Raw genomic sequence first — 10,508 nt, 5'->3', positions numbered from 1 at the left:
AACGGACACTAAATCGAGGATCTACAAAACCGTCGTGAGGCCGGTGATGACATATACCGCAGAAACCATGCCGGAAAACGCAAAAACCAAAAGACTACTTGAGACAACTGAGATGAAAATACTTCGTAGAATTATCGGAAAGACACTGCTGGATAGAGAGAGAAGCGAGGATGTCAGAACAGCCTGTAATGTCAAGAACATCAATGAATGCGTAGCAAACAGGAAGAAGGAATGAAATGAGCACATAAGCAGGATAGACCACCGCAGACTTGTGAGAATCACTCACGACAAGTTCCCATGGGGACGAAGAGACGTTGGGCGCCCCAGGAAACGATGGAGCGACAGCCTCACGCAAGTGAACGATAATTGAACAGGCAGACAGGAAGAAGAAGAATATGTTTTACTTGCAACCCAACTTTAACTATGACTTAAGGCTCTTAGACCGTATATCTTTAGACTGAAGACTACCTGTGACTTAATTCTTATGACTTCTGACCAAGCATCAAATGACTGAATGTTCGTTCCTGCTGTGGCTTTCTTCTATAGTTAATCATGCTGATCATAGCAAAAATTACTAATTTTTAAAGAATAGTCGAAGGGTAATAAAGAAGAATAATAAAGAATAGTCGAAGTTTAAAGAACATTTTATAAGAATAGTCGGCTGAAGTGGCCATATAATTCTACAGAACATAAACATTTATAAGCTTCTCGTAGCTTTTTAGTCACTGTATAGTTTTAGCGTTTTTTTAAGTTAATTGTTTGTTCAGTATTTTAAATAGTTGGTTAATGGATTAATATTAAATGGAACGTAATTTTACAAAAATGAAAACAACATTATGCACTTAGAAATGCACACTAGAAAGTTTCCAAAGTGTTGATGAACACCGGCTTATGAAAGCTCGCTTTGACTAGAGAAATAGTGAATATTGCGACGTGTAATGCCACGTATGCCACGCCGTAATGCTCGTTGCAATTGGCACTAAATGTGCTCTAACTATCCGATCCGTTTAAGTAATAATTAAATATTCCCACAGTATTTTTTACACAATTTTTTCCGAACACATTTTTTTTGCCCTATATTAACGCCTTCTATCGAACATCCCTAAACCATATAACTAAAAATGCCATGCACAAATGAAAGTGTCATATAGTTGTAACTTTAAAATCAACTAATTTTCACTATTCGAACTTTCTTTTGTAGTAATTTGTTATCAGCAGCTTACAGATATTGCTAAGTATTTCTAATGCTGCACTCTACGGTGATGGTATCAAAATCATTAAACACTAGCTAAGGTACTAGCACCGGAGAACCAATATTTTCAATATTTAATTAATATGCAAATGCCACCGGAAAATGAAAAGGTACCTTGGTTTTCTAATGTGAGGTAAATCAAATAAAATCTGATAATCAATCGTTAAAATCAATTAAATAAAATCGACTTTAAGGACACCATTCAATGCGCTTTTACTTCAGCTTAGCTTATAGTAGTTTTCTTCGTTTGTCTCTTTGGAACTGTAAATCCGATTTAGACCAAAAAAATGTTTGATATTTAATATGAGCATCGCCCGTTGGCTCGGTTTTGTTGATCTACAGTTTTCAATCTTCAATCCAAACACAAAAATACTGAATGATTATTTCAGTTGGCGTCATATCCGTTTGTTAAAATTGAAACAAACGTTTCTACGGGTTTTCCTACAGAAAAATAATAATTTAAGTTTCAAGTTTAGCTCACCATCATCAGCAGGTAAAACAATGTTGGAACAATTACATTAATCAATTGGTACTAATTCAAAATACTCAATTTAGTAATTAATGCAGGTAATCTGTGATAACATAATTGATTACATTTCAGATAATCATTCAGCAATTATTTTTATCTTTTGTTGCTTATCTATTAAGCTAGATGGTAAACTATTGATTTGTCTATCAACTAAGGACAATAAAAGGAGCAATTTACATTTAGCACTGACTGGTTATATTTCATCTTTTGTGGAAATTAAGACGATTTTTTGGCTAAGTTGGCTCGTGTGTACAGACAACCATCTGCGATTGTCTGTCATTATCTATTTGTCCTGGGGTCGAGAAGTTGGTCCCAAAGGCGTATGAATTTCAAGAGTAATCAACGGCATATGGATGCGGAAATCCACGGGATGACTACCACAGTAAAGATCCGAAGGGACGTTTCAAGAAAAATCATCATGCTCATGTCTCGGCGTAGGATAACAATTACTGATCATGGAGATCGGAGACCAAGATTCGACATAAGGAGAAATGGCACGGAAAACTGTAGGCCTTTTACGGCCGTTAGCATGCGAAACCCCTACGCACATCAAAACAAAAATATGATTAATATCAGAGGAAGATCGAACATCAAAATAGACACGTGGAACGTGCGGAATTTATATGAAGCAGGGAAAATAAACAATGTTGTGCAAGAAATGGCCAGAATGAATCTAGATATCTTAGGAATTACTAACACACGATGGCTAAACTGTGGAGAATACCTCAAAACCAACGGTACAAAGTAGTTTTCAGGTAACAATAACAATCACCACATGTGTGGAGTCGCAATTGTAGTGCCCAACCAGATACATTTTGTATATATTTATCCTTGTATCCGATCGAATAAAAATTCTTCAACTCCAAACCAATCACCCAAAATTCACATCAATCAAATATATTTGAAATATGCTGATGATACAGTACTGATAGCAAGCACACTCCAAGATTTACAAATATTAGTGAACAAAGTAAATGAAGAAAGCCAATAATATGGATTGACAATGAACGTTAAAAAAACTAAATGCATGTTGATTAGCAAGAGCACAAATGATGTCGGACAAATCTACATACCCAACCAACCAGTGCAACAGCCATTCTTAACAGGGACAGCGACTGCTCCCAGAAAATAAGAATTACAACAGAAAAGGCAAGATCAGCGTTTATGAAAATGGAAAACATATTCTGAGTGAATGAATGGAAACACATTCAAAATCAGATTTCTGAGATGCTATTTGCTATCTGTGCTGTTTTATGGCGTGGAGGCATGGACTCTGAAGAAGGAAGATATGAGCAGACTAAAGGCTTAATACATTACTGAAAATTAGCTGCCTAGAAGGAATAACAAATATTGAAGTGCTAACACGGATGTGCAAGGAAAAAGAAATAATTCTGACAATTCAAAAACGAAAATTACAGTATCTCGGACATTTTGTGAGCTTGTCAAAATACATATTGTTAGAACTGATAATACAGGGAAGAAGACGCCACTCGTGGTTGAAGAATCTGTGTGACTGGCACGGATGCACAACAAATCATTTGTTCAGATCTGCTGGTTCGAGGATACGCTAGCATTGATGATGGCCAATCTTCTCAACGAAGACGGCACATGAAGAATTCTTCTTTAACCATCTGCACATATTATTATGTTGTATGTGGAAACATATTTGTTTGTAATATCCGTTTAGAAATAAGTCAAACTGGGACCAGAAAGAATAACGTTTTTTAATTGACCTCCAGTTTGCACAAAAATTAATCGCTTCTGGAATGTTTCCAGCTAGAGCCAAATATAATGACTAATTTTTTTCGCGCATATAAGCGATTGTACTCATATATTATTGGGGAATTGTTCTGCTTGTAAGCAAAATTCCTCCATGTGGGACTTGTCAATCATAGTCTTAACTGTAATTAGATCTATGCCGGAAACACATTTGTGAATGTTGATTAGAGCCTATTAATCTCAGGTAACACGCTCCGTGGTTGACTTTAGTAGAATATTACTTTAGCGGGTATGACAAGGTCGGCAACAACGCATCCCAAAAAATACAGATTTTAATGCTTTACGTTTTAAGTATCTACTTTTCAGGTCCGAATTTGTATCATATGATAACATATCCCATTAGAAAATATTATATATAATATTGCTCCTGCATAATATAACTATGGTCATAATAACCAGAGACTCTTATGATCATTATTGTAGTTAGCTATCATTTAAGAAATACACCACTTTATGCAGCAATGAAAATCGCGAAACAAAGTAAAGAAAAGTAGTTAAAAATTAAAGAAAACACTTTACAGTTGCGCTAGGTTATATATTCGTGTTTTTTGGAGCTGGAAATTACTATATTCTGTAAGTCACGTTCAAATTCCCAGAGAGCGGCAGTGAAAGTAGTCTTAGAATTAAGAATGTTTTTCTCTAGCCACATACCAATGCCTTACTACCATTTTTGTTTCGTTTGTGTTAGATTTGAAATTGGCATCATGTTGGGGTTGTATCAAAGCTGTACAATCAAAACCATTAATATTTTGGATTATATGAAATCAGTGTTTTGCAAAGTCGAATAAACTGCAGAGCAGATTCATGTGATCAAAAGTTATATACTACCGATCCTACTCATCGATTGGGTCGTAAGGCATTTGAATATACATATACTAAGTCGTCCTATGAAACGCATACATTGCAGAATTAGCATGTTAGTCATAACTGTATATTGTACTTTAAATTTTAATGCTTTTAATCAACAAATACCTGAGCCGTTTGCAAAGTATAGGTACTATAAGCCATATTAAATAAATTTAAGTGATATGTACCTGCGGCTCTGCGATATCGGCTAATTAAAATATTCTGTTTAAACGGATTAATACGTTCAAGTTTTGTATCATAACAATAATATATTTAATGTGAAATTTACAAAATGCAAATATGGCAATTTACCTTTTTTTTGCCTGATATCTTGCAGCAGTGTCGGAGGCAGAAGTGAACTCCTGTTGCCGGCGCCAGATATTAGTTTTCCGTTTCCTATTGGAGAGACTTTTCCGCAATTCAAAGAATCGCAACTCAGACTACTGGCGCTACTTTGGCTCTCGTTGTCATCACTGTCAACTTCGGCGCCACTGCTTAAACTAGCTGTTTTCTTATGGGAACCTGGAAGTCAAAATAGTTATGAAATTCACGTCCTTTATAACAAACATCTCGAAAATCTTTGGCACTGTTAGATACTTTATAACTAAATAATTTGCATAACATCTCGCTGCAACACAAGTGAAACATATATATCTTGACAAAAAAACAAGTTTAGTGAACCGACACTTGCGATTCTTATAAAAGGTAAATTTGTTCGAATTCTGCAAATTCAGGAAATCACAACCATTCCATATTCACGGGTGGAGTAACTTTTAATTATAATTCAAATGTTCTCATTATCATCTGATTATTGAGCACACTGGGACCTCCAGGTAGTACGAAATATGTAATCTGCTTGCAAAAAATATGTTACCAGCAATGTACGAAATCCGGCAATGTCGAAATGTCTAGGCATTCTGCAAACTGACGATCCCGCCCGGCACTTTGCAGAATGACTACTACTTTGGGTTAGCCGCAAATTAACTGAGGGATTTTAGGCATTCTACAAAATGCCGTACTCGTTCGTCAATCGGAGTGTTATATATGTTTGATCTTCACAATGGCTAGACAATGTGAATAATACCGGATTCCGCAAAAGTTGCTGTCAACTTTCTCCAATCAAACGAGATATTTTTTTGTAACAACGTGTGTATATTGATCCAAGGGTATTGGTTTAATTCACCTTTTGGATTTTATTTATGGGGCTTGGCCCTATTAGGAATTAAATAATGGTAATATATTTCCTAATCAGTAATTAATTTTTCAATAGTGAGATTTTCGGTCAACGTATGGTGGCAAAATAAAACACTACTTTTTCATGGGCCAACGTTTCGACTTTATTGGTTTGTCACAACAAATAGCAAAAGTTGTATCTTCGGATAATATCAAAATAGCCTTCTCCAGTTCGAACACTGTTGGAAGATTATTTTACACTAAAACTAAGTCTAACACACCCAATGAATTAAATTCGAATATAATATGTCAAATACCTTGCTCAGACTGTGATCAATGCTATATTGGTCAGACAGGCATATATTTAAAACAGCGAATATCACAACACAAAAGAGAATCAGCTAAGACCAATATAACCAACCCCACAGCATTGGTAGAACACCAAAGGATCACCAGCCATAACTTTGATTTTGGTAACATCAAAATTCTCGACCATCAGCCAAGACTAATGAAACGACTCATTAGTGAGTCAATTTTCATAAAACCTAACAACTCTGTTAATTTTAGAAGAGGCACAGAGAATCTGAGTGAAGCCTATACTAGCCTTATAGAAAATAATAATATAAGCAACTAAAATTAATTTCATATGTACTAATGGCTGAAAAATGAAGTTTTTACAAATACAAAAAAGATATACAAATACATACATCTGCCTTGAGCAGCATGTTACGCTTGAGTAAATATGGCACTGACTTCATAGGTGAGTGATTACATAATGAACGTATCTTCATGATTGCGTCTCTTCCGAAACCTACTTTTGCTCTTTGTATCACCAATCGCTGTTTTGCGCCTTTTTAGACTTGAAATTTTTTTACCAACTTAGTTTCGTCCTTTGTTCACTGCTTTTTATTCTTTTTTAATTTAAATCTTATTGACATGAGATTATTGTTTTGAGCGTGTTTTATAGTTTTGACCGACTGATCGTTTTATTTCATGTAATTTTAAACTCTCTTGAGGGGACTGACTATGATTGACTTATTTAAACCAATGTGAATTTTAATGTAATTTTTTGGTATTTTAACTGGATAGTCTGATGGTCGTGTTTTAATTTTTAATCTGTTGTGAAGTTGAGTTTTAAGTTTTTTTTTTATTTTTTAAATTTGTATTGTATAACAATGTCACACACTAAGTATTGAAACTCCACCAGGCTCTAGGCTAAAAACCCCTCTGTTTTTCATTTTAGAGCCCTGAGGATGACTTGAATAAAGTCGAAACGTTGGCCCATGAAAAAGTACTGTTTTATTTTGCCACCATCCGTTGACCGAAAATCCCACTATTGAAAAATTTATTACTGATTATCATCACGGTCACTAATCAACCACAACATATTTCCGAATATTTGAAAATCTTGAAAAGAGAAATTCCAATATGAATGAAGACCAATATATGTGGCAGGCAGGAATTAGTAGAATAAGTGGAAGATATTTTCGGGTAGCGAGTAGATTCGACTCATCTATATTCCCAATATATGATAGATCTACTTCAGAAACCATAGAATTTCAGATATAATAGACCGGGCAGCACAACTGAAATGAGCGATGTTGTTGCGATGGAAGCTATGGACCGGCCGAAGACCGAGAGCAAGACTTATCACACGTTGGTACGACGACATAAAAAATTCAATTCCATTCTGGACCAAAAATTGGTTAGAAAACAAAGATTTTGTAGATGCCCTACATACTACTTTATAGCAACGAGCATTAAAATATTGAAACCTTGTCAGTTCAGTTTTATATAGAAAGGCAAACGCTTTCAAAACTACTACTATACCCAAATCAGTTGCTAAAAGCGTGTAAACTGATTTCTACTGAACTACACACCTCATAATGTATGAAATATTTCCCAAAGAGCTGATGAAACGATCCATGTAAATATTGGGCAACAAATTGGTATTTCGACTGAGGGTTTCTGCGGCTTATTGCTCTTTACTTAGCAGAGTATTTACCACTAGAAACATTTAGGAATGTTTTCCGGGCTTTGAAGCCGTGGTCTATGGGAATTTTGCCCTCCTAATTCCCGTGGATTATCATTCTTATGTATGTGATTAGCCAAAAACCTTGGCCTCGCCCGTTTTCATTGATAGTTCATTGAATTTCACCGCAAAATGAAAAAATTCTCAACTAACAACGAAACAAAGAAAAATTATGTCAGCAATGCGAACGTAATCAAGTTCTGTTCAAGTTCAAGTTTGAAAGTTGAACATTTGGTAGAAACTATTTTTGTTATTGAGATACGACAAATACATGAAAATGAAATTTTGTATCAAACGATTAGGATTAGCGATTGAAACAAAAGCTTCATTCTTGTGAATAGTTGAAGAAAGGTAAAAACGACGTCGGACTTTTTTATATACTGGACATAATAGGATCATGAGTGTCAGAGCCGGTCTTCTACCTCAATTTTGGGTAACACTTTCAAGTAGAGTAATTTTAAGCTAAATTAAAGTTCCGATAAACACTTTTGTAAAATATCACTTTCTCAAGCTAAGAGCAGCATTATAATTTTTCTACACGTATTTTCGTAAATCACTTTGTATTCTGCTGGAATCTGACTAAAACATGATTTAAAGAAGCCGTTCATTACTGCATTTTCAGCGGTCGATTGTCCGAAATACATAAATTTCGAGCAAATTTCTTAGGAACCGTCGAAAGTGAAATAAACCATTACGTCTTGTAATTTTGCTCTCATAAACAACAGTCTAAGGGAAATTCATACATACCAATCAGAGTGACAGAAATTCCATTTCCATTGATCTTTTTCGATGGAGGAGGAGGCGTTCCATCTAGATCACTGCAGGTTCCTGAGTCCAAAGTATCACTAGGACTCATTTGACCACTGGACATAATGCCACTGAATTGATTAAAATAGTATTGCGATGGACTAGATGTCCCAACTCTGTCGACCATAGTGCTCGTGTTTGAAAATGCTTCGGAATTGTTGTTCACTGAAAAGTACGTTATCATCTATTACGTTATTGCGAAATTGAACGAAACATTAAAGTATTTTTAATCAAAAAGATGGACAAAGTTCTTTTGAAAACTGTTGACTCAGTTGATTCAAAGCAATTGATAATTGCATTAAAATTAACAATATTAACACTTTCGCATATACATTGCAATATGGGTTATTTCACAATATATTTGAGTAAACGAAATGAATCAGCCAAGCTTTCACGTTATTGAAGAGACAAGAAATCTGAAAAGTGTTACCAAATGATCTAGTAGCAACTGAGTGCAACTTCATATGGTCAATAGTTATGCATAAACCCGAATTGCGAATGAGGTGAAACATCTTAAGAGAGCGGTAAACTATTTCAATTGGTCGAATTAACATTTGCAATAGTTGTATTACAAATTGCAGCAACCAAACAGAATTATAGTTCTTTTCACTATTGGAATTACAAATTCTGAAGAATAATTTTCTGAAATATATGCCACTCCCAGTTGCGGTTCATTGCCACTAACCCCATGTAACACGACAAACATACACTGCGACAGTTGCATACAACTTGGGGTGCCATTCGGAAATCATACACAAAATTTATTTATTAAGAATATAAGATTTGAACAAAAAAATCGGACTTATAGTCGAACAGCAAGTTTGGATTTCCCAATGGAATTGAAACATTAGAAGCCATGTTTGCATTAAACTTAAGTTAAGTTAATACAGAGATGTCTTCACGAAAGCCCGGACGTATATATAGATTATTAGGGACATATAACAAGCGTTTGCAGGGTTGTTCGATAAGGATGTATCTTGTTTCCAATACTATTCAGTATTTGTTCGGACTGTTTTTATCGGGAGCGATTGCAGAAGAAGTCAAATTGAAGTACTAATCAACGGCACTTGTAATTACAAGTACTGAATCTACATTATCAGTAACAGATCACATTATCAGTCACAGTCAGATCACAGTACAAAATCTGAATCTTAGCAAGAATAGAACCAGTAACATCAGTATTTAATAAAATGGGTTCATTTCTAACCGCCAGGCATTTGTCGTTGGATCAAGAATAAGGATGATTGTCTGTTACGAGTGTTCCCTGTTTTACCGTATACGACGAACAGCTGAACTCTGAATAAAGAAATCTTGAAGAAATTGGAGGCCTTTGAGATGTAGGCGTTTACTCAGGATTTCCAGGGCAGATAGGGTTGCAAGTTAGCACGTTTTGAGAAGACATCAAAGAAATTTTAATTTTATTTACCAAAAAAATAATGAAGGATGCGGGTGTGTGCATGCTGAAAAAGCTCGAATCTAACTAGACATTTTTGTTATGAAGTGTGTATTATGCAAGAGTACATGATATAATTTAACCCTTAAATATTGAATATTGTCAACTTTCTTCATAACCTATCTGTGCCATATTTAAAGAGCTCGCCCGGAATATTTCCCGGTTCCGAGACTTTGCAATGGTCGAACATAAATTCGACCATACTGATACAAAAATGTATATATATTTATATATGTAATTTTAAATATTTTATAAATATATATATCGGAAATGCCAAAAGAATGGAGCATATCACAGATTAGCTCAATATTCAAAAAATGGGATAAGTTTAAATGTGAGAACTATCGAGGCATAGAGGTCACAAGCATGTGTAGAAAGTACGAAAAAAATCTGAAAAATAGAATAGCAAATTAGTACAACGAAATAAAAGCAGAAGGACAAGCTGGATTTCGTGCAGGCAGATCAGTCGTGGACCATATATTCACTCTAACTCAAAATTAATTCCTGGGTTTCAGTCATTTATTGTCTCTATTTATCAATTAAAATACGTTTCAGTGTATTTTTCCACCATCAGCAGTTTTTATGTGTAGCGTTGTTGCTGCTTTAAGCCTTGGCATACATTTTGATTTTGCCACTC

At 35.0% G+C, this 10,508-nt stretch overlaps 1 protein-coding gene across 3 annotated transcripts in view; it reads right to left on the bottom strand.

Annotated features, from left to right (window-relative positions):
• The window catches only part of LOC109541434 (glutaredoxin domain-containing cysteine-rich protein CG31559), a 50,833-nt gene that overhangs the window by 11,078 nt on the left and 29,247 nt on the right, over positions 1 to 10,508 (bottom strand). For all 3 annotated transcript variants that reach the window (XM_048667477.1, XM_048667485.1, XM_048667480.1), the window contains 2 exons: positions 8,359 to 8,583; positions 4,719 to 4,928 (listed from right to left, as the gene is read on the bottom strand). In XM_048667477.1, the coding sequence (XP_048523434.1) occupies positions 4,719 to 4,928; positions 8,359 to 8,583 (435 nt within the window). The remainder of the gene's footprint in view (positions 1 to 4,718; positions 4,929 to 8,358; positions 8,584 to 10,508) is intronic.

Source organism: Dendroctonus ponderosae, unplaced genomic scaffold (genome assembly GCF_020466585.1).
Source record: "Dendroctonus ponderosae isolate FM_Combo_2020 unplaced genomic scaffold, Dpon_F_20191213v2 Dpon_F_20191213_1, whole genome shotgun sequence".
NCBI classification, from domain to species: domain Eukaryota; kingdom Metazoa; phylum Arthropoda; class Insecta; order Coleoptera; family Curculionidae; genus Dendroctonus; species Dendroctonus ponderosae.
Note: the sequence above shows the minus strand (reverse complement) of the source record. Positions and strands in the feature narration are given on the sequence as shown.